Here is a 23,097-nt window from a genome sequence, read left to right on the forward strand (position 1 = left end):
ACCTTGCTTCCCTAGCATCGCCAAATTGAAGCCATACAGATGTCGGAACCCCATTCCTCCATATTCTTTTCTCATAGCTAATTTCTCTCAGCGTAACCAGTTAATTCCCCTTCCGAACGACTTGTTCGATCCCCACCAAAATGAGTTAATCATTTTTTCCAATTCATCACCTAATGATTCCGGCAAGAGGATGGAACTCATACAATATGCAGGTATTTCTTGTGCAACAAATTTTACTAGTACTTCTCTGCCGGCCTTCGATAGATGTTTACTTGACCAATTTTGAATTTTCTTCCACATTTTGTCCTTAAAGTAACCAAACAATGCCTTTTTATTGCATCATATCATGGATGACATACCGAGATACCGAGATATCTACCCGTTCCCATAACTTCAGTTACCCTAAGGATCTCAGAAACATTTCCTTTGATGTCACTAGGAGTGTTCCTGCTGAAGTATACCTCAGATTTAAAGTAATTTATTGCTTGTCCCAATGCTTTCTCATACTTATTTAGAATCCTCTTCATGCAATGAGCTTCTCTAATGTCTGCCATGAAAAAAAGAACACAGTCATCTGCGAAAAGTAGGTGTGAGAGGCTAGGAACTCCTCTACATGCTTTTACTCCATGAATATCGCCTTTGATTTCATACTTTTTAATAAGTGAGGTAAGACCTTCTGCACAAAAAATAAGACTATTTTTATTTTAACTCATTCGTTTTAATAGTAATTTTTGCATATTGATAAAATGTTTACTTTTTCTAATTAATTAATAAATTCTTATGTAAGAAAATAAATTAAATGTGTAGGAAGTTTTTTTTTTTTCCCTTCATGCAAACGATATGCCCATGGTTATGTAATGGGGTTAGTGGGTTTGGTGGGGTAACATAGTCTTTTACGCATAAAAATTGGTTATGAGAATAAAAATTTCCCACCATCATCACTTGGGAATAAAACTCCTTTCTTCGTGGGAACTTTTTTTCCTAGGTATAATTTGGTCCAAAAAATCAAGTTAAGACTCTTGGATTAGCTTATTTTTAAGCTTATATAAATAGCTTATGCAATATAAATTATATTTTATGATATTTTATAAGGTAAGAAATACTCCTCCTCCGGTACATTTTAAGTGTCATTTTACTATAAAGTTCCCAAAACAAGGTAGCAAATTGTTGTATTTCTTTTTCCAATTTTTTTTTAATGATTATTAATTATGTTAAATAAAATAAAATATAAATCTTAAAAATTATAAAAGTTAGTTTTTTCTTTCTCTCCTTCTTATAATCTCTGTATAAGCTCAAAACTTTTGCACGTTGCGCAGAAACACGAAGAAGAAGGAGAAATGCGGCGGTTGAAAAATTCAACAGCGGCAGCATCAACGGTGGATACGATAAGCAGTTTACCGGACGCGATTCTGTGCCATATTCTCTATTTCCTCACCACCAAAGAAGCAGTTGCAACAAGCATTTTATCCAAAAGATGGATTCATCTCTGGCACCATGTTCATAATCTCAAATTCCCAGACATCAATGTTGAAACCGTTAAATCCAGTGTTCTTTTCAACGAGTTTGTATACTCCGTTTTACTCTCTCGAGAAGTAATCGCCGGTTACAATGTCATGAACAGTTTCACTCTCGACATTCGATACGATAACCCTCATCTTGCTTTTGATTTAGGGTTTCCCAATATCAGGAAATGGATCAATGTTGCTGTTCAACGCAAACTCGAGCATCTTTGTATTCGTTTAGATGTTGATAACCTTGATGATAATGGTCTTGATTATGATGCTGATTACCCTAACTTGCCTGTTAGCATTTTCACCTGTAGAACACTTGTAAGTCTCGACCTCTGTTGGTTCCGTGTCAAGGGTTTCTCGTTTTCTGGATTTCAATTTCCCTCACTCAAAACCCTTAACTTGAAATGGGTTAACTTTTCTAAAGTTCGAGATTTTATGTTGTTTATAGCTGGATGTCCAATTCTTGAGGATCTACACATATCTCAAATGGATTTCTTTCTTGAGAAAGATTCTCTTACCCTTCAACTTCAAGAATTTAAGAGATTAAGTTTACCCAAATTGAAAAGAGCAGAATTTGTTCAATTTGGTTGTCAATGTTTTCCGGTGAATGCACTTTCTACCGTCGAGTATCTGTGCATAAATACATTGAAGGTCTGTTTGATTGTGAATACGATGCATGAGCATGCTGCTACCACTTGGGTTGGTCTGGAGTATTGGCTTGGGACTTGGGAGTGTGCTCCTCTTAAAGTTTCGGGTTCGATTCTCTCTAGTGCCAATTTGGGTGGGCTAATTTAGCTTCTTCAAAAAGAAAAATCAATACATTAATGGAAAACAAAAGAAAAATTGTGATTCATTTTGGGATTTTGTCCTCATTTAATAGTGTTTCTTTCTACATTATTTAGGTTAATCAGCTGCAGCGCCCTTATGATGTCGTTACTATCTTTCATAATTTGACTGACTTGCTGCTCCATTACCACAATAGATGGGATTTGGTGCTCCATCAATGTCCTAAGCTTCAAAATCTCCAACTTAGTAAGGTTTGTTCTGTTTAAGAATCATAGTTGTTTTATGTTTTCTTAATACGCCTTTGTGTTTTTACCTTTATTTCACATGTACGATTAACAGGGTTTATGCGACCCAATGTGGTGTGAAAAAGGTCAAGAAAATTGGGTGGAACCAGAATTTGTTCCGCAGTGCCTTTTATCATCCCTTAGAACTTGTACCATTCACGACTTTTCTGACCTACAAAGTGAGCTTATGTTGGAGCAATATATTTTGAAGAATGCAATAATTTTACAAACCATGACAATCTGGTGCAAGACTGAGCAGCCTGAAATGGAGAGTAAACTATCCATATGCCCGATGGCCTCCGAAACATGTGAACTTTCACTTTGTTGCTAACATATAGATCGTGTAAGTAGTAGTTTCTCTATCCTCTGTCTGCCTTTTGATAGCATATAATCTTTTGATAGTCTCATTGAAAAGAAATTATGTATATCTAAATGATCTGTTTGAAGATTTGGTTTGGGTTACATAGGTTACTAGGAAGTTAAGTTGCACATGGATGTATTAGGAATTATAAAGGGTAGTTTTTTTGTGATTATTCTATTGTGCATTCAGGTTGTTGTGAGTAACCGAATATCGTATGCTAGTTGTCTTTGGATATCAATTGAACCAGTTGCCGATTTTCCAACAAGAAATAGCATTTCATTCCCTTAATCCCAAACCCGAAATCCAAAGCCACAAACACCAAACCCTAAACCTAACAACTTAAACCCCAAAGCCTAAACCCCAAGCACCAATCCCTAAACTCAAACTTTAAACTCCAAACACCAACGTCATAACCCCAACACCTTAAACCCCAAACTCGAAGCAAAATAATAATAATAATAATAATAATTAATATGTTTTTAAAAATACAATTATTTATATCACCTCGAGAACTCACCATTATATTTGGCATTGCTCTTTAGGATTCAGCCATATGATTTGGCGTTCATCTCTGGGAATTCACCATATGATTTAGCATATCTATCAAGAAATTCCCTCCCTATATAATTTGGCGTTTGCTCTCTAGGAATTCATCAATTTGGCATTCTTTAGAAACTCACCATATTATTTGGCGTTGCTCTCTAGGAACTCGCAAATTGATTTGGTGTGGTCATAATTTCATTTAAATTATATAAATACTAGTTTATAAGTTGTCACATATCATGGTTAAAAAAAAAAAAAAATTTGCACTACTGAAGAGTGAAATTGAAATAAACAACTTTATATCATCATACTAGAGGAATGATCAAAGTTGCATATTGTTGTTCTTATATCACAAAGATGACAATCTAAATGGGGTAGAATAGGTTATACCAAATATAACACCTCATATTATATCTAGAATACAATACAAGATGCTATTTTCGATATTGGTTGTACATACATGGGTCTTGCTAATGAGTGTCCCCGGGGCACTCTTTAAGGATTCAATTTAAAGAAATTTTTTATTCAAAAAATTAAAATCCCCAACTCAGGTCCCACAAGTGGAGAAACTCCAGTCGAATCTACACAAACATGTTTCCCTCCTACCCATCCATACACCAGAATATCAGCAAGCCGAAGTGTCAATCTTCTTTCTTGCGGGTATGTCAAGAAATTTACTAATACTTCTTTCTTCATAGAACATATAGCAAACACTAAAACAACATCAATGCATTCTATGATTCGATTATACGGTTTTGATTAGCTCTTCTCTCCACTCAGAGCTTTGCTAATATTTTTCCCTTTCAAATATTAAAATTTCAAAATCTTTGATTAATGTTGGAAGACCACTCTAGATGGACAAAACATGAGCCAATAACATTGTATGATTGTTGTAGTTGGTTACCATTATTATTTATTTTGCGGTTCATATAGCAATAGAAAAAATTACTGCCTTTATGAAATTAACCAGATGAACCATTATCTGGGTTTAGAAATCATTAATTAGTAGCTACTTTATTATGCCAATGGATTTTGCTAATATTGTGGTAGCTGAATACCAAAAAAAAAATTGTGGTAGCTGGCCTCTGGTAGTAGTTTGACAAGTTTAATTTTTTATTGCACTCTTCGATTTGTTGCCATTGTTTGGGTTAATTTCATGCTCCAAGCTTTAAAGCACTCTTCGATTTAATTTTATATATTTATTATTTTATTCCAGTTGATCTCAAGGTTATAGTTCTTTGTGATTTGCAGTATATTCTTTGTTGAAGAAAAGAAAGAAATCTACAACTTTGGACAATGGATTTGCCTACCAAAATGCATGTTTGCTATGGCATCTTCGTTCAACTGTTAGATTTAACTTTTGTGTGTTTTGTATATTTATTTCTTAGACTATGGTGTCATGGGTACATGAAAGAGGGCTCTATTTTCTTTGTGTGATGATTTTGTTAAGATCTTTCTTTATTGTAATATATCAGGATTTGTGTCACACGTTTGTTTTGCCTCTTTACATACAAGTAAATATGTGATGGAGGAACTAAGAATTCAAATGGCTAGCTTTCAGCCTTGATCATATTCAATAAATGAAGGTAGCATTTCATTTCCAGAAGAAATGCATCAAGTAGGTTTTCACCTTTTCATTAGAATTTATACAAAAAGAAATTAACTACAGAATTTATACAGAAATAAAGCATAGCATAAGGTCCAGCTTGTTTACAAAGATATGGACCACACAGAAAGTATGAAACCAGAAGACAACTTGACTAAAGGCTGAGTACATGCCCACACATAGACATAGGGGAAGTAGGAAAAAGGAATCAGAGTCATGACAGTAAGAGTTTGCTACTGTTTTGAATTGTCGAACAGCTCTAGATTATTGATTTGTTACATAAGATGACACAAGTTTATATTTTGCTCACAAACAAGCATGTAAACAAACAAATCTCTCCCTCCCACGCTCGATAGGTGCTTTACCATTCATGACTAAAGGACCCGGCGTGTAAACATGTTAAATGAAATTAGTTAAATCACAGGTTGGCATTTTTGGATTTGAAAAGTAGTGACTGAAGTTGTAACCTAGTATTAGCAGCTGCAGCAATAGATTCTTCATCTCGTTTTTCTTTGCAAACAACAACTGCGGCAATGTAAGCTTTTCTTGCTTCTTCTATTTTCTGGCATTCCACCTCATCCATATTATCCTGTTAAACCAGAGATGTTTAATTGAAAAGGTCAGCATCCAGGGATTAGATAGTTCTGCACACTTAACACAATTCTGTTCTTAGATATACATTGATACCAATTAATTAGGCAAGAACAATGTCATATTATGCCATTCACCGATGCATGTCTTACCCACATACCCTTTCCTATGAGAAAAATAAGATATAGGAAATATGACGAGAATCTATAAATGCTAAACCGCTGAAATTCAATGCATGCATGCACAAGTGGAAGCCATGGATGTTGGTAAACAAACAAACTATTCATGCCTCTTGAACCAGGAAGGTCATCATCACAGTGGTGGGTTGAAACTGTCACACCACTCACCATATAATATATAACATGTGTGCAAGTATATGTTGTGTATATTGATTGGAAAAATGTTAACAAACTCACAATATCAGGTGCATGATTGAATACATAAGGCTTTGTGTCATAGTCATCGGAGTACTTAGCAGTGTCGGTTTTTGCTAAGCCTTCAAGCAGCAATGTGAATGATGAAATATCTGTTTGCACAGAATCTAGCTCTTCTTGGAGTTTCTCCACTTTCTTGTTGGATGTCATCAATTCCCAGTGTATCTTTTCAAGGGCAGCTTGCTTATCTGCAAGCTTAATCTGTGGAAAAAGAGACCAGTAAATGCATACGAAGAAAACATTCTAAACATTCCCTTAAATGAAATGACCATTTTATTCCCCCTTTTCTATCCACTGAACCTAAAATAGGACAACACATGATCAAAATTTTCAACTATATTCAAAGTTTCTAAGAAAAACATCAATCTTGAGAAGAATCAAAACACATGTCTAAATAGAATAGAACTGAGAATCATAGAATCAAGCTTTCAACAACAATCAGAAGCCATGCATGCCATGTTCCAGGGGTGTGTGAAGGGTATGTACAAAGTGAAAAAGTTTTAATGTATCACTATCACCAATTCTTAGAGACGGACTGTGCTTAACTATAAATGAATTTGCAACTCCTTGTGCTAAATTATTAATGAAAAAACATAATGAGATTAGTACCTTAGCATCAGATAGTTGTTGTTGAGTATACTTTAGTGAACCGTCTTTTTCTGAAACCTGGTGTTTCATTTCATCGAGTTTTGCACTAGCAGCATTCATCTGGTCTCTCAAGTTTTCTGCTGACTTTAAAAGTTCTTCTTTCTCCCTTAATTTCAGTTGAAGTTCCTCCATCTTTTCCTTCAATGTAGCTAACTCTTCTGCGTCCTTCTCTGATGCAAAAGCTCTTCCAGAAAACATAGAAAAGCTATCATCAGCATCAGAATTATTGTTGCCATTTTTTGCTTGTTCTTTTGCTCCTTCATCCCTTATCTTTGTATCAGGAATGGATTGAGCAACATTCCTGCCTTTTGAATCTACTGCCTAACAGAGTACATAAATGATTCGGTATGGTGTTCACAACAAATAAATATCAGTCATAAAGCTCGGTGCACAGCAAATTTATAAAACAATAACAAAAATCATTCATTTGTCGTGAACACACATCTTTACAAGAGAAATCATTCATTTGAAAGGATAGTTTTAGATTTCTATACGAACAGGATCAACAAAATAAATATAAAAAATAATAAAACAAAAACAATGAGAATGGTTAAAAATATAGTCTAATTTGTAAAATACTAAAATCATATTTGAACATTTTAGTTCAGAACAGATCACAGGGTACTAGGGCTACATGGTACAAACAATATACAGTTAGTGAAATAAACATGCAGTGAAGTTTCTATTGTAACTTGTAAGCCAATTATTACTATGTCATTTAGAGTAGAAACTAGGAATAACAAAATCATACATCTCCCAAGTCTAGAGCCATACCAGAGTCTTGAAATATTGTTATATTAAGTAGAATGTAGAAACCAGGAATAACAAATTCTTACATCACCAGAGTCTAAGGGTCATACTAATAGTAATAGGCCTAGCAATGTTTCACTTGTGCTATCAAATATTGAGAAATCACATTATAAACACACAAAGAAAACTTTCTGGAAACCATCTTCCTGAGGGTTTTCTAGTCTAAATCATTAAGGGAAATAAATTTTATTTTTCAAGCCCTACTGAGTGGGTCGAAACTAAATGAAGAAGCACTTATAGGGAGGCTGCATAACTGTTGTGCTGCCGTGGCCAAATAGAGATTTGTCTGGTGGAGAATTCAAATGGACCAAACCTATAGCCTATAGGAATACATACCTATTAGTTTTATGTTCTTTGGGATAAAAGAGGGCCTATGCCCAAAAAAGAGAAACTACGAATGAACTAAGCTAAATGAGGAGTAGTAACTCCATTTACATCATCAGGTAACTCATTCTAATTTGAATAGGACACACATCATAAATAATTAGATCCATGTTTCCACAACAACCAAGATGCCAAACCATCAGCACACATATTTGCTTCCCGAAATGTGTGGCTTATAGCAATCTCCAAAATCCAAATCTCTTTGCATCAGATGACATGTTTTCTGCACTAATCTCCGCCCATTCACATTCACACTTCCTAATATTTTCACTTTAAATAAAAGTGAGAAAATTTATATTCAAACATAGTTTAATCAAGTGATAAAGTATGTAAAAGGTTATATAATACAAGAGGCAAATAATATAATGTGAAAACAGGATAGTCAGCAGTGCTTCGATATCTTATGGACTGCCATTCATGAACAAAGTCAAAATAGTTAAAAAATGAAAATCATATAACACAAGCATACAAATATCAGAATCACAGACATAATAGAAAACAAACAAAATATGAGTCACATAATTGTAAACTTGGGGCCCGTTTGGATTAGCTTATTTTTGAGCTTATGCAAACAACTTATGTAATATAAATTAGGTTTTATGCTATTTTATAAGTTCACACTAGTGAAAATTATATTTTTATAAGCTATTTTATCATAAAATACCTTGACAAACTTATAATAATACATGAAAATTGCATAAGCAGTTTGCATGAGCTAAAAAATAAGCTAATCCAAACAGGCCCTTGGACCCTTTTGGATTGACTTATTTAAGCTTATCTCCTGGCATGGGAGCAATTATGAAAACAACTTGACATTTTTCATAAGCTTTTTTTAGCTTATTTTTCGTAAGTTCTTCAAGATAGCTTATGAAAACAGCTTATAACATATACAAAAATAATTTAAGTTTTGCTATAGAAATAGCTTATTTTATGCAATAAGCTTAAAATAAGCTGTTTATCCAAACAGGTTGACTCTTACCTTTTTAAACAACGATTCTCTTGCAGGTGTCTTAGTGTAAATGATGGAACCACGACGAGTAAACGACGAACGAGTAGCTTTACTATCCTAAAATGAAAATGATAAATTAAACATCCGAGTTAATTAACAAAGTTCATAATTGAAATGAAAGATTAAAACTTTATTTATTTTAATTAGTTAATAGCATTGAGTAACAGTGAGGGTTGTTACTTACAATGAGGGATTGAACAAGAGGGACAATTTGAACGAGATCGTTGAAGAGGTCACGATTCAAATTGGAATTAGGTGCAGATGAAGCAGCAGCAGCAGTGGAAAGCCATGAATCTGAATCATCAGCTAAGTTCGAATGCTGCATTTTTGCTGTTTATCACTGTAGAAGGAAGAAGACTATGGTTGAGAGAGAGAGAGAGACTTGGGAGAGACTACACAGTTTACAAACGGCTCATTTGGTTTCGATTTGCAGGTAAAGTTTGAGAGAGACTTGAATTCTCACATCAAATGACTAACCTACCCTCTCAACCTCCTCCTCTTTTTAAAAATAAACCGAAAAGTTAGTAGAATAAAATTAAAATATTAGACAAATTTAGCTGATATGAGTATAAAATGACATAAAAGTACGTGGTTAGTAGATAGTTATTATAATTTTAAAAAAATAAAAATAATAAAGATAAGGCTTAATTAGTAAAATGGTCCCTTAAAGACATTTTTGGTTTCAAATTGGTCCCTTAAAGAAAAAAAGGTCCAAATAGGTCCCTTAAAGAAAAAAAAAGTCCGAATAGATCCCTTAAAGACATCTCCGTTAATCAGTTTGGTCCCTAAAAATAGGCCTAAATAGGACCAAACTGATTAACGGGGATGTCTTTAAGGGACCTATTCGGAATTTTTTTTCTTTTAGGGACCTATTTGGACCTTTTTTTCTTTAAGGGATCAATCTGAAATCAAAAATGTCTTTAAGGGACCATTTTACTAATTAAGCCTAAAGATAAATATGAAATAAAATGTAAAATACTATAAGCTATAAACTCATTCACTACTTGAAATAGCATATCAAAAAAAGTTGCATGCTAATTAGATAAGTTTGTTACCAAACACGTTCATTTTTATCAAACAAGCTTAAAAGCTAGTCCAATAAGCTATAAGCTAGCTTATTGAACTTACCAAACACACCTTAAATTGGACAAGAATCCCTTAACTTATTTATTGGTTTTATATTCGTCATTTAACTAATTAACGTTATAAATTGGTCTTTTAACTTTAATTATGTTTGTGATATTGATCATTTTCGTTAGTTTTTCTAAAAAAACATTAACTTTGCTTTTTGTTATCCCTTATATGTACGTGTAAATGATTTATTTATGAGTAATATTGTTATACATGTTAGTGAATATGATTATGAGCTCAGACATATTTCTCAGATTGAGAATAAATACACTATCAACCTGTTAAAAAAGGAGTGTTCTCGTAGAAAATGACTATTGACATTTTTTTTCCTTTTCAACATACCATATTTAGTGTGTTACTTGGCAACATCAGTAGCCACGTAAGCAAAGTTATCGTGTGTATTTAACATTTTAAGAATGTAAAAAAATTGTCTTTCTAATATCATGCCATGTATGATTTGATACATGTGATTACATTCGACAATTTCCCTTTTCTCAAAGGGTCATGCTAAACCGTGACTCTCGAGCAATGGTTAAGAAAATAAAATGCAAAAGTTTTAAATTTCAAGGTATTCAACACACTATTTTTGTTTTCTTAACCATTGTTCATTGTCACATAGGCATTGTTTAGCATTTTACTTTCTCAAATCAAATTTTAACCAGTGTCCGTTGTGTATTTAATGTTTCATAGACCTCACTTGAATATTAATAGGATGTACATAACGCACGGTGGTATCAAGAAGATGATGATCGATGACCGGTGGATGGAACCAATAATTGTTCCACAATGCTTTTCATCATACCTTAGAATTACTTGCATTATTAAGGACACCTTTTCACACAAACGAAGTGACCATAAGATGGCAAAATATATTTTGGAAAATGCAAATTTTTTACAAACGTTGACACTCTGCAGCCAAAGGGATAAACCTGAAGTAGAAAGAAAGTTGTCTCAATGCCATAAGGCCTCTCCAGCATGTCAAATTTTAGTTACTGATAACATATGTAAGTAGTAGTTTCTCTTTTCTACTTGTCACTTCATTAGTTTCTACCATGCAATTGCTTAATTTGATGGTTTTAACTTTTGATTTGGTGGTTCACGGCTTTGTCTTGTTGCACAAGTTAAGGAAAAATCATCTTCAAATAATTTAGTTGGTACTTTTCTACATGTTTATTTATATTTTTATTCATTAAACTTGTTTATGACCACAACTAGTTCACCGTATATCCATCTTCAAATAATTTCAAATTTTTCATAAATGATATAAAATTTCAATTCAACGAAATTTTTTGTAAAATTAATATTCATTATAATATAAATCACTACTTGTATGCACAATTTTGAGGACTTGTTACAAAGCCATAAAAATCAAATTTTTTGCTCATAATGAGTCACAGTTATGCATAGCATTCGGTTCTAGATTTTGTTAGCATTAACGCCGGAATATAACCGTTCCGGCAGAAAATATCAACGTCGGCGATGGATAGGATCGGAAATTTACCAAACGAGATCCTAATCCACATTCTCTCTTTCATTCCCACCAAACAAGCCGTATCCACAAGCATTCTTTCAAAGAGATGGATTCATCTATGGCGTTCTGTTCCCATTCTTCATTTCTTCGATACCAAATTGAAAACCCTAGCAGACAATTATAGCTTCAACGAATTCCTTTACTCCATTATACTCTTTCGAGAATCCGCTAGTAATCATTCCGTCAACAGTTTCTTCCTCGACATCGAATACAATTCGCCGAAACTCGCATTTCGTCATGGCATTCCCAATGTCATAAATTGGATCAATTATGTAGTTGAACGGAAAGTTCAATTTCTCAATCTCTATTTAGATGTTGTTGTTGGTGGTGGTAATATTCAAAAACCCCCAAATTTGCCTATTAGTGTATTCACCTGTGAAACCCTAGTTGTTCTTAAGCTTAATTGGTTCTCTATGGAGGAAGGTTTTTCTTTTAATTTTGAGGGTTTTCCATTGCTTAAAGCTCTGCATTTGAAAAAAATGTACTTTGATGAATATGAAGAATTTATTTTGCTTCTAGCTGGATGTCCTGTTCTTGAAGATTTACTTGTATCTGATATAAAATTTCGGAGTTTGGATTTGGTACCTGCTTTTGAATTTGATCAAGTCTTTAAAAGCTCAAGCTTAAACAATTTGACTGAAGTGTATATTAGAGACTGTTATTTTCATTTTTGGGTGAAAGCACTTTCAAATTCGAAGTTTCTGAGCATAGGATTTTGGAAGGTTTGTTTGATTGTTATGGATATATAATTTATGTCAATGGAATGAAAATGAAAGAAAAAAGATGTGAATTATCTTTATTTAGTTTTAGGGAATTTTGTCTTAATTTCTGATACTTTGTCTTTCTTCATAATTTTAGGACTATCATTGTAATGACTTTCCTGTTTTCCATAATTTGACGCACTTGGTGCTTAACTATAATTGGGATAGAGTTGTGGAAGTGCTCCGACACTGCCCTAAGCTTCAAAATCTCAACTTTTGTCAGGTTTGTTAAGTTTAAGAACCATATTTTGTTTATATTTTCTTAACATATATCTTATGTTTTAATTTTATTTTATTTCTATTATTAACAGAATATGCAAAGTGGTTCAGATGAGCACATTATAGAAAATTGGGTAGATCCGGAATCTGTTCCACATTGCCTTTCGTTAAACCTAACAACTTGCACTCTTTGGGGATTTGCACTTACAAGCTTACAAGGTGACTTTATGTTAGCAAGATATATTCTAAAGAATGCAAGAGTTTTACAAACCATGAAAATCTCATGTGTTAGGGAAATGTTGCCTGAAATTGAAAATAAATTATCCTCATGCCACAGGGCCTCTGCAACATGTCAACTTTCATTTTATCGATAACATATAGGATATGCAAATAATGATTTCTTTACATGTTTCATTAGCTTCTATTACGCTTACGCGACTGCTAGATTAGGTGGTTTAAACTATGAGCTATATGTGAATGTCACAGACTTTGTCTCGGTGCACTAGTTAAATAAAATTGATCCTTAATTTATTTAGTCTGTATTTGCATGATATTTATGAATATATTTGGTTATTTAGTCTGCAGTTAATTATAAAGGGTGGTTTTTTTTTTTGAAACATTATAAAGGGTGGTTTAGTAGGTGGATAAACTGCCAAAAATATACCACTATACCATATGCAGTAATTGCATGATTTCTCATTGAGGAGAAGCTTAGATAATGCCCCTGTCTTGTTAGTTTTTGCTAGATAATAATAAAATGGTAGCTCTCCCATCTAAAACATTGCACTAGCAACTATAAAGCACATACACTCCTTAGTTAAGGCGTGCCCCAGAGTCGGACACACGTCTGTGTCAGACATCGACACTTATGATTACACTGAATTATGTCATTTTCTCAAATTATTGTCGGTGTTGACGTGTCTGTGTCGCGCCCGGTGTCTGCGCTTCATAGACTGGCAATAAGTTTGGATTTTGTATTGCTATTTGCTACTATAGCCATTAAAATCCATGGCTTCCATGCTTAGGACTAAAACCGATGTGTTTTTGTGAACTATCAGAAGATCTTTAACCAAACAAAGTGACAACAATATAGCACTGCATACAGCTATTTCACTTAGACTGACACTCTCTATGTTGGTTTGAAATCCAAACTTGTTAATGCATGGTGTGAGAGGGAGAATGCAACAATTTGACACAAGGATATCATTGCTCCTAGGATGTATATAGTGTTTAGAAAGAAGAACATTGACAATTGTGAAAAGAACCAAATTCAACTTTGTTTTTTATAGGCATCAGTGGGAGCTCATGCAAAATGTTATTCCCTTTATTTATTTATTTATTTATTTTGACTCAAAAGTGTTATTCCCTTTATAAAACCCAAATTTCACAAAATCAATAATAAAATTTGCATTTCCAATAATGACACTTGCCCTGTGTTGTTACCAGCCAGGTTTTCTTTTGGGATATGTATGTAAGCCATGGAAAAGTATTTGTAACAACTAGGAAGTTTACAACCTAAACTTGGTTTACATAATAAAGGAGTCTGATAAAAATAACCAATTCAAATTTTTGAGCTTGTTAGAATATTGCAAGTTAGAATACCGTCTTTAGGTATAACGGTAAAAAGACATTTCAAAATAAAAAAGGTATAACGGTAAAAAGACATTTCAAAATAAAAATCTAACGTTTCTACTTGTCCAATTTGGCATACTTTTAATTCAAGGAAAATGTTGAAATTCATTTCGCATAATTGAATGTCTAGTGGTAGGATAGCATTAGCCGCTTGTCCAATTTGAAGTGACAATTTGTAGCTTCAGTATTCTTATGGTTGGAGTGCCTAACGCGATAAATATTTTGGTAGACGCTAAACCAAACATATGCCTAATCAATTAACCTAAATTTTATGGGTTTTTTTCCCCTCCAAAATAGTTAACTTGTACATCCATTCGCACAAGAGAGCCATTTTTTTAAAATGTAAACAAACACATCAAAATTGTTGTCGCAATGGATGTAATACTACTAATTGATATATTGGTGCACAACTCTATTGCTTTATTTGGCTTTGGATTTAGTGCATTTAACAACTACAACTGCATGCAGTCAATGAAATCGGGACATCCAATCTCAATCTAGGGGTCTATAAGGTGGCTTTATATTAGCAAGATACATATTTTAAAGAAGTTTACAAATGATAATAATCTTGTGTGTTAGGGAGCTATCACCTGAAATAGAAAGAAAAATTTCCTCATGCCCTAGAGCCACTGCAACATGTCAACTTTCAATTTGTCTATTCTTATCAAAAAGAAAAAGAAAAAAAAAAACTTTTAATTTGTCTATAAGACTGTAACTAATATACTTTTAATTGTTTTTGTTGTGTTTCTGTATCAGTGCAATAGATCCAAAAATACACCTTGATAAAAACAACAAAATATAGCTCCCTACCTCTTAAAGAACAATTTGCAAAATTATGTAATATAAAACCTTAAACAATTACCATCACTCCCATCTGCAAAAACTCGGTATACTTTATTGATGCCAAACAAAAAATTCCATCATAAAGCTCATTAGCAACCTGCCATTGACTAAATTTACATGATTAAATACTGTTATGTACCAAAATAAATGACTTAGTTAACCAATACTACATATTAGAAAAACATAAAAATGAATGAAAGAGAAAGAAAAGTACCTCTACTAAAGTAGTCATATAATGTGTTAGTATATCACGACAATATTACGAGCTAGCAATGTCAAATTACATAGTTGAAGGCTTAAACATTTTACCCATTATCTGAGTGTTTTTATTTTTTGGCAAAAGCGAGATTTAATTGGTTAGTTAATGTTGAAAATTTCTATTCAGTAAGAAAGAGAAAAAAAAAATTCTATACATTTTCAAATTATAACTATTCTCTTCTCCATGAATAATTAGCCAATTTTTAATTGGTCAAATTTCCTTTTTATGGATTATAAATATCTCCAACTCATATTAATGTTCATAAATTTTTTTATTAAGTAAAGATTATTTTAATGGAAATCATTTATCACCAACTTTGAGTTAAGTTACTAAATGTTAGTTGGTTCAGTGGTGATTTACGCTGAACTTGGTAGGGAGAACAACGGTTCGATCCCCGCAACTGCATTTGGGAGGAAACTGAAACCAGTTGATCCCAGAACTCACCCCAAACTCTAAACTACTAGGAACTAGAGGATGAAAATAAAAATAAAATAAAAAAACTTTGAGTTAAGTTGAAAATCCATGGATCCTAAATTTAATATATGAATCCAAGATAGCGCTAACAAAAAAGTCGTCACCTACAGAAATGTTACAAGTTTTTTTTTTTTTTTTTTTGATGAACAGAAATGTTACAAGTTAGTAAGTAAAAAGTAAGTAAAAACGAATGTTATATGATAGACCAAACTTTTTTTTTTTTTTACATGAGACCCCGATTCATTCATATTTAATGTTCATAAATAAACTCCTTCTATTACAGACCCAACTATATTTTTTACAGCACCCAAAAATAACTCCAAATTGAATGTCCAATATTTACCGCAACTATGCATTAGATTTAGATTTAGATTTTATTTGACCCCTGTCGCACCATTTTCTACAAATCAGATTTAATCACACCTCTGCAAAGAAGAAGAAGAAGAAGAAATGCAGCGACCGAGAATTTCATCACCGACGGATACAATCAGCACTTTACCGGACGAAATCCTTTGCCGAATTCTCTCTTTCCTCACAACCAAACAATCAGTTGCAACAACCGTTTTGTCCAAACGGTGGACTCATCTATGGCACCATGTTCCCGTTCTTCACTTCCCTCACATCACAATCAACACCGTCGAATCCAATTTCCGTTTCAACGAATCTGTTTACTCCGTTTTAACCTCTCGCGACACCGCCGCAGCCTCTCATTTCATAGACACTTTCCATCTCGATATTCAATACGGTAATTCTCATCTTGCTTATAATTTAGGGTTTCCCAATGTCACCAAATGGATCAACCTTATTGTTCAACGAAAACTTAAATATCTTCATTTGAATCTCCATGTGCCACTTCCTTATAATTTTGTTGGTTTTCCATATCACCCGAAATTGCCTGTTAGTATCTTCACCTGTAGAACACTTGTAAGTCTTAATCTCCGTTGGTTTCGTGTCGAGGATTTTTCTTTTTCTTCAAATGGATTTCAATTTCCCTCACTCAAAACTCTTCATTTGAGATTCGTTAAGTTTTCAGAAGTTCGAGATTTTATGTTGCTTTTAACTGGATGTCCAATTCTTGAGGATTTGAAAGCTTCTCATATATACTTCTTTTGTGCGGAAGATTCTGTTACTGTTCAAGAGTTTAAGAGATTAACCTTACCTAAATTGATTAGAGCTGATGTGAGTCAATGTTGGTGTTCGTGTTATATGGCGAAAGCACTTTCTACTTCGGTGTCTCTCTGCATAGAAACATCCTGGTTGTTGTGCACAAAAGACTACAGAGTTTACAAGGTTTGTTTTATTATGGATATCATGCATGCTATCTCAATCTATGTATGTAGCGCACACATTTCATATTGAAGACATGTGTTTAACACGCCGACATATGCATTCTATTTTTCTCACATTATTACTACTCTTGACGTGTAGTAGTGCTTCGTAGATCTCAATCTATGTATATAGCGCGCACATTTCATATTGAAGACGTGTGGTGTTTGACCGTGTTTAACACACCGACATATGCATTCTATTTTTCTCACATTATTATTACTCTTGGCGTGTAGTAGTACTTCATATATCTCAATCGAATATAATACACTGATTGAATGAGATGGGTGGATCTTGAATGATTTTGTTGGGTGTGCTGAAAAAAAGGAAATGGTTTAATATAATTCATTAGTTAATTGGTAATATGTATGTGTATATATAAACCGTATTAAAAATCAGACATAAAAAATAGGTTGTTTCAATGGCTAACAATGTTTGCTTATTACCTTGATGGCCTCGGTTCGAGTCCCTCAATGTCTATGTTTTTGAATAAAAATACAATAAAAAATAAAAAAAGGTATCTGAGGGGTGCAAATATCATGTAATTAATTCTCGCGTAATATATTATATAAGATATCTGAGGGGTGCCGCGGCTCCTTCCCGCCCCAATGAAGATCTGCCCTCATGGAAAACAAAAATGTGATTTTTTTTTTTTTTTGCAATTTTGCCTTGATTTGATAGTATGTCTTTGTACATATTTTAGGTGAATAAACTGAAGCCGCCTTCTGATGACATTCCCATCTTTCATAATTTAACGCACTTGAAGCTCCACAATAATTGGGATTTGGTACTACAAGTACTCCACCATTGCCCCAAGCTTCAAAATCTTCAACTTTATCAGGTTTGTTAAGTTTAAGAATCATGTTCAGTTTATCTTTTCTTCAATCACCTTTATGTTTTGTTTTATTTTATTTTATGTGTACTATTAATAGGGGTTATACGAGGCAATGTTGAATGAAGAAGATGATCAAGAAAATTGGGTGGAACCAAAACTTGTTCCCCAATGCCTTTCATCATACCTTAGAACTTGTACTATTCAACACTTATCAGGCCCAAAATTTGAACTCATGTTAGCCAAATATATTTTGAAAAATGCAAGACTTTTGCAAACCATGACAATCTGGACCACAAGGGAACTGCCTGAAATTGAAAGGAAGTTGTCCCCATGCCCAAAGGCCTCTGCAACATGTCAACTTTCATTTATGGATAGCGTATAGACTATGTAAGTAGTAGTTTCTCTATCATGCTTGTCGTTTCATTTGCTTCTACCCTAGCATGATTTGGTAGTTTGAACTATGTGCTATTATGAAGTTCCCGACTTTGTTTCACTACACAAGTTAAGGAAAAATCATCTATAAATGATTTAGTTAGGACCGGTCTACCTGTTGTTGATTTATTTATTGAACATGTTTATGACATCAATTAGATCAATGCTTATCCATTTTCTGGGCAGTTGTATGCGGAATTCAGATTTAACGCCAAGTGTTTTAAGAACCAAGGTATTAAATAAATATTATGTTATTGTGATCTAGGCCACAACATCAAGGTTCTGTTATTGAGGCCGCACCAACAGCATTTGACTGCGGTTCTTTGCAATAACAAAGATTGTGACACAATCATGACCATTATCCCAACAACATTTTAAAACACCTTTCCAATGAAGCTTTTTCCTTTTATGCACTTTCGAAGCAAACAAAAAGGAAATTGATTAAGTAAGGTTAATGGAACTTTCACGTGGTAATCCGTGAATTTGTTGTCTCACTGAAATATGTCATGTTATTTTCCTAACTGTTTATACGTCAGCTTTTCTAACTGTTTATACGTCAGCAGGAATTGCATTAGTTTTTTTTTCCTTCTTTTGAGGAATGAAACTGCATTAGCTTTAATTCTCATTGGAAGGTAAAGATTCTGTAGTCTCATTTGAAGTTAGTGAAATAAGTATTATATGGGAAGATTGACTTAAAAATTATTGAATTTATGCAATTCAATCAACATGTAACATTTTTTATTTTGTGTGCAGATTTGAGCCTCAGGAAACGGCTGAGTCTTGGTGGTTACTTGAAAGGAGAAAGACAGGCTTTTGACGATTTCACACTGATGCATGATTTAGCACTGATTAGGAACACCATGTATATAGAATGCCCAAAACTTCACCTCTCTATCTGCGATCTCTCTCTCGCTCACCTTTCAGCTTCAAATATTGGAATACTCCTGATTAAATGTTTTCTTTATATTCTCTCCCACTTTCAGTCTTGCCCTAGATTTTTCCCTTTCCATCTCTTTCGCCGGCGAGAAAAAATGGTGGAAGATCTGCCTTTGCATTCTCACATTGTATATCATGGCAATCCTCTGAATCCATTTAAGATATTAAACCTTGTACTTAGCCGTAATTCCGCTGCCTTGTTATTTTTTGCTAGACAATAATAAAATAGTAGCTCCCCCATCTGAAACAATCCATTGTTAATAAGCTTGGATTTTGCATTGCATCTATAGCCATTAGAATCCATGTCTTCCATGCCTAGGACAAAAGCCAATGAGTTTTGTGAACTATCAGAAGATCTTTAGCTAAACATAGTGACAACAATCCAGTACTGCAGCTGTTCCACTTAGACTGACCCTCTTAATGTTGCTTTGAAATCCAAACTTGTTAATGCATGGTGTGAGAGGGAGAATGGAACAATTTGACACAAAGATGTAAATGCTCTTAAGATGTATAGTGTTTCGAAAGAAGAACCACCAAATTCAACTCTGTTTTTAGTAAAATACCAGGGGGAGCTCATGAACAACTGCTTCTGGCATGCAAACCTCAACTCCAATATCAGATCTTTCCAGTACTTTTGTCTTTGGAATCAAAGTCTATGGTTTCTTGGTCAAATTTTCACAATTGCAAGTGTTCCTTGAAATGGGAGTGCGACTCTAAATTATTATCAAGAGACAAATATAACAGACATGGTCAAGAAAATAATGTTATGACTGCTGATGATTCTGTCACATGGACGTGTAACTATATGAATAACTTTCTGTTTTTTCTTCCTTAAAAGAAACAAAGTATTTGTAACAAATAGGAAATTTCCATTTGCAACCTAAACTGGATTACAATAACGATGGAGTCTTCTTGTTAAAGTGATTAAGATAAGATATTGCAAGGTAAAGTAGGGATGGCAAAAAAACCCAAACCCGAGAGACCCACCCGAACCCAAACCCAAGTCAACGGGCGAAACCCGATTTGACTGGGTTTGGGTTTGGGTTCGGGTGACACCCGATAATATGGGTGTGGATTTGGTATCAGTCAAACCCACACCCGAAACCCATACACCCACCCGAAATATTTTATAATTACCTAATTACCCTCATAATCTCCCTCAATTTCCTTGGAAGACCTTAAATTTTAGTTATAATTTAATTTCTTGAAAGTCTATGTTGTAATTTCTTGAAAGTCTATGTTTGAATTTCCTTGGAAGACCTTAATTTTAGTTGTAATTTAATTCAAAGTCTATGTTGAAATTTAATTTCTTAAATTTGCAAATTATTTTCAAATGTGTTGCGGGTTTGAGTTTGGGTGAAAAAAACCCGAACCCAATGGGTGTGGGCGTGGGTGTTGTTTTGCCACCCGAACAACATTTGAGTTTGGGTTTGGGTTTGGGTGATGATTTCGGGTGTGGGTTTGGTAAGTGTCAAACCCGCACCCATGGGCGCCCGTTGTCATCCCTAAGGTAAAGTAACGTTTTAGGGTTTAACGGTATAAGGATTTTAAAATTAAGAATCTAATACCAAGTCATCAATATCAAGATTTGTCCTAGCGGTAAGGAATTTAGGTTATTTAAGTAAGTAAAGTAAGTGGTTATTTAAGTAAGTGTCTTTCTAACTGAGTTTTTGAAGCCACTAGGTTTAATCCAGTGGTTGGGGATTTGGGTAGTATAGGTCCTGGGTTCGATTCCAGACTACAAAAAGAAAGAAAGTGATGACTATTAAGGGGATATTAGACTTTTATTTAGTTACAAATATATAGTAATAAATTATATTCCATCGGTCCCATTTTATAAGATCTATTTTGACTAAATGTATTATTCATATGTCTTGTTTTGACCGTATTTTTTTAAATGTGTATAAATATAATATTACTCTCTCCATTTTATAAGGAGTATCATATGTTTCGATGAATATTTTTAAAATATCAAATTTTTATAATTTTTACCAATAGAGAATTAAAGATATTCGTAATCAAAATTATTTATCAACATGCCAATGAGTTTTTATATTATATTTTGGGGCGGAGGAAGTAAATATTTGTCTAGCTCGGGACTCATTTTTTTTTTTTTTACAAAGAATGACTCATATTCTCTTTGACCAAAATTCAATGGCTCTTAATAATTTTGATTTTTTTAATTTAGTTTATAAGCTATTGATTTTATATTTTTAACTTTTAAGTATCACTAAATTTTTTGCCTTTAGATCTCTAGGTGTTGAACCAACCCTGCTTTGACTCTCTTTTTTGATGGATAATTTACCTCTTTCAGTTTTTAATATACAATTAATTAATTTTTCAATTAAACCTCTAATTGATATTACTTCATTCTCAGTTCAGCAACAGATTCATTTTTTTTTTTTTTTTGTGAATTAATTAAGTATCCCAGTTGTCACTAACATCGAATAAAACAACCCCACTTCTTCTCACCAACAACATTTCCTTATCCAGAGAGAGAAACCAACCAGAATGGAAAACCCCATTCTCAAAACCCTCCAATACTGGCTAGTCTACCATCCAAAAATCCTAAACTTCACATGGAACCCTCCTCAAACCCCAGCCTCATCCCCACTATTCCTCTTTCTCTCCATAGCCACTTATCTCTCCCTCACTTTCCTTCTTCTCTTCCCTCTCCCACCTTTCCCACCTCACTTCCTCAAACCCTTCACAGCACTTCATAACCTCACTCTCTCCATCCTCTCCCTCACTATGGCTATTGGCACCTCCCTCACCATCTTAACTCACACCCCCAATCTCCACTCCACCATCTGTTTCCCTATTCACACCCCTCCAACTGGGCCACTCTTCTTTTGGGCTTACATCTTCTACCTCTCTAAATTCCTTGAATTCATAGACACTCTTTTCATCATCCTCTCTAGATCAATCAAACGTCTCTCCTTCCTCCACGTGTACCATCATTCCACTGTTCCAATCATGTGCTATCTATGGCTCAATTCTTCTCAGTCATTATTCCCAATCGCTCTTCTAACTAACTCATCCGTCCACGTCATCATGTACTCTTACTATTTTCTCACGGCAGTCGGAATTCGACCGCCGTGGAAACGCGCCGTCACGGATTGCCAGATTGTTCAGTTTGTTTTCAGCTTCGCTGTCTCCGGTGTCATGCTTTATTACCACTTTGGATCCGGTGGTGGTGGTGGTGGATGCTCTGGGATGAAGGCTTGGTGCTTCAATGCTGTTTTTAATGCTTCTCTTTTGGTTCTTTTTCTTGATTTTCATCTCAAGAGTTATGCTAATTCTAAGAAGAAACGTACTTAATTGATTAATTAATTGTTTGATTGTGTTTTGTTTCTTTTGCTTTCAATGGATTTTGAGTTGATCCGGTGACATTGGTTTGGGACCTGGAGTGTGCCCAAGTTCGATTCTATCTGTTGTCAATTTGTATTAACTAATTTAACTTCTTCAAAGAAAAATAAAAGAATTTGGATTTAAAGCACACATTGATACTTGTGTTAGTCGTCCGATACTAAAATTGACAGTTGATATTGTGTATAGTTGACTTTGTTAATGTGTAATTTGAATTGTCCGATCTTTAATTAACGTCTCCGAAGCTGCGAAATTTTTAATTGTAGACTATTCGGTTCATTTTCAACACAATTCAAGCGACACATTTTGGTCATTGCACATGCTCTAATTCTTGAATGTATCATTTGTTAGTTAGTTTGGTCGTATATGTTTTTGGTTGGTT

General features: G+C 33.9%; 5 protein-coding genes across 9 annotated transcripts; 4 read left to right on the forward strand and 1 right to left on the reverse strand.

The window, feature by feature from the left end:
• The first annotated feature begins 1,292 nt into the window (after nucleotides 1–1,292).
• On the forward strand, nucleotides 1,293–5,082 carry LOC123910695 (F-box/FBD/LRR-repeat protein At4g00160-like). Of its 3 annotated transcripts, none has more exons than XM_045961879.1 (4): nucleotides 1,293–2,162; nucleotides 2,414–2,548; nucleotides 2,637–2,924; nucleotides 4,737–5,082. In XM_045961879.1, the coding sequence occupies exons 1-3, from the start codon at nucleotides 1,338–1,340 to the stop codon at nucleotides 2,910–2,912; spliced, it is 1,236 nt and encodes a 411-aa protein (XP_045817835.1). In that variant the 5' UTR covers nucleotides 1,293–1,337; the 3' UTR covers nucleotides 2,913–2,924; nucleotides 4,737–5,082. The 3 variants fall into 3 exon arrangements, with proteins under 3 accessions (XP_045817835.1, XP_045817837.1, XP_045817836.1); XM_045961881.1 differs by having other exon boundaries at nucleotides 1,296–1,829; nucleotides 4,737–4,996; XM_045961880.1 differs by lacking the exon at nucleotides 4,737–5,082 and adding an exon at nucleotides 4,037–4,094 and having other exon boundaries at nucleotides 1,296–2,162.
• On the reverse strand, nucleotides 5,067–9,404 carry LOC123910696 (protein MICROTUBULE BINDING PROTEIN 2C-like). Its single transcript, XM_045961882.1, has 5 exons — nucleotides 9,152–9,404; nucleotides 8,938–9,024; nucleotides 6,726–7,085; nucleotides 6,099–6,317; nucleotides 5,067–5,680 (listed from the first exon to the last, which is right to left on the reverse strand). The coding sequence occupies exons 1-5, from the start codon at nucleotides 9,290–9,292 to the stop codon at nucleotides 5,510–5,512; spliced, it is 978 nt and encodes a 325-aa protein (XP_045817838.1). The 5' UTR covers nucleotides 9,293–9,404; the 3' UTR covers nucleotides 5,067–5,509.
• A 2,034-nt stretch (nucleotides 9,405–11,438) lies between these two features.
• Nucleotides 11,439–13,165, forward strand: LOC123910697 (putative FBD-associated F-box protein At5g56440). The gene is made up of 3 exons (XM_045961883.1): nucleotides 11,439–12,351; nucleotides 12,488–12,613; nucleotides 12,702–13,165. The coding sequence occupies exons 1-3, from the start codon at nucleotides 11,578–11,580 to the stop codon at nucleotides 12,981–12,983; spliced, it is 1,182 nt and encodes a 393-aa protein (XP_045817839.1). The 5' UTR covers nucleotides 11,439–11,577; the 3' UTR covers nucleotides 12,984–13,165.
• Nucleotides 13,166–16,191: 3,026 nt separating this feature from the next.
• LOC123910698 (FBD-associated F-box protein At5g56370-like) lies at nucleotides 16,192–20,245 on the forward strand. 3 transcript variants are annotated; one of them, XR_006810255.1, is made up of 5 exons: nucleotides 16,208–17,107; nucleotides 17,847–17,984; nucleotides 18,076–18,365; nucleotides 18,597–19,042; nucleotides 19,164–20,245. XR_006810255.1 is itself a non-coding variant. In XM_045961884.1 (4 exons), exons 1-3 carry the CDS (start codon nucleotides 16,268–16,270, stop codon nucleotides 18,358–18,360), a joined length of 1,263 nt encoding a protein of 420 aa, XP_045817840.1. In that variant the 5' UTR covers nucleotides 16,192–16,267; the 3' UTR covers nucleotides 18,361–18,365; nucleotides 19,164–20,245. The 3 variants fall into 3 exon arrangements, 1 of the variants encoding a protein (XP_045817840.1); XR_006810254.1 differs by having other exon boundaries at nucleotides 18,974–19,042; XM_045961884.1 differs by lacking the exon at nucleotides 18,597–19,042 and having other exon boundaries at nucleotides 16,192–17,107.
• Nucleotides 20,246–21,801: 1,556 nt separating this feature from the next.
• On the forward strand, nucleotides 21,802–22,847 carry LOC123910699 (elongation of fatty acids protein 3-like). The gene has a single exon (XM_045961885.1). The coding sequence runs from the start codon at nucleotides 21,858–21,860 to the stop codon at nucleotides 22,665–22,667; it is 810 nt and encodes a 269-aa protein (XP_045817841.1). The 5' UTR covers nucleotides 21,802–21,857; the 3' UTR covers nucleotides 22,668–22,847.
• The last annotated feature ends 250 nt before the right edge of the window (nucleotides 22,848–23,097 follow it).

The sequence above is a fragment of the Trifolium pratense genome, linkage group LG2 (assembly GCF_020283565.1).
Source record: "Trifolium pratense cultivar HEN17-A07 linkage group LG2, ARS_RC_1.1, whole genome shotgun sequence".
Classification (NCBI taxonomy): domain Eukaryota; kingdom Viridiplantae; phylum Streptophyta; class Magnoliopsida; order Fabales; family Fabaceae; genus Trifolium; species Trifolium pratense.

Coding starts and splice junctions, on each gene's coding strand:
- LOC123910697 (XM_045961883.1), top strand. CDS start 11,578: ATGGATAGGATCGGAAATTTACCAAACGAGATCCTAATCCACATTCTC. Junction 12,352..12,487: donor TGAGCATAGGATTTTGGAAG/GTTTGTTTGATT, acceptor TCATAATTTTAG/GACTATCATTGTAATGACTT. Junction 12,614..12,701: donor AAAATCTCAACTTTTGTCAG/GTTTGTTAAGTT, acceptor TATTATTAACAG/AATATGCAAAGTGGTTCAGA.
- LOC123910696 (XM_045961882.1), bottom strand. CDS start 9,292: ATGCAGCATTCGAACTTAGCTGATGATTCAGATTCATGGCTTTCCACT. Junction 7,086..8,937: donor GAGAATCGTTGTTTAAAAAG/GTAAGAGTCAAC, acceptor GTACTCTGTTAG/GCAGTAGATTCAAAAGGCAG. Junction 6,318..6,725: donor AACAACTATCTGATGCTAAG/GTACTAATCTCA, acceptor CTTTTTCCACAG/ATTAAGCTTGCAGATAAGCA.
- LOC123910698 (XM_045961884.1), top strand. CDS start 16,268: ATGCAGCGACCGAGAATTTCATCACCGACGGATACAATCAGCACTTTA. Junction 17,108..17,846: donor AAGACTACAGAGTTTACAAG/GTTTGTTTTATT, acceptor TACATATTTTAG/GTGAATAAACTGAAGCCGCC. Junction 17,985..18,075: donor AAAATCTTCAACTTTATCAG/GTTTGTTAAGTT, acceptor TACTATTAATAG/GGGTTATACGAGGCAATGTT.
- LOC123910699 (XM_045961885.1), top strand. CDS start 21,858: ATGGAAAACCCCATTCTCAAAACCCTCCAATACTGGCTAGTCTACCAT.
- LOC123910695 (XM_045961879.1), top strand. CDS start 1,338: ATGCGGCGGTTGAAAAATTCAACAGCGGCAGCATCAACGGTGGATACG. Junction 2,163..2,413: donor TGTGCATAAATACATTGAAG/GTCTGTTTGATT, acceptor TACATTATTTAG/GTTAATCAGCTGCAGCGCCC. Junction 2,549..2,636: donor AAAATCTCCAACTTAGTAAG/GTTTGTTCTGTT, acceptor TACGATTAACAG/GGTTTATGCGACCCAATGTG.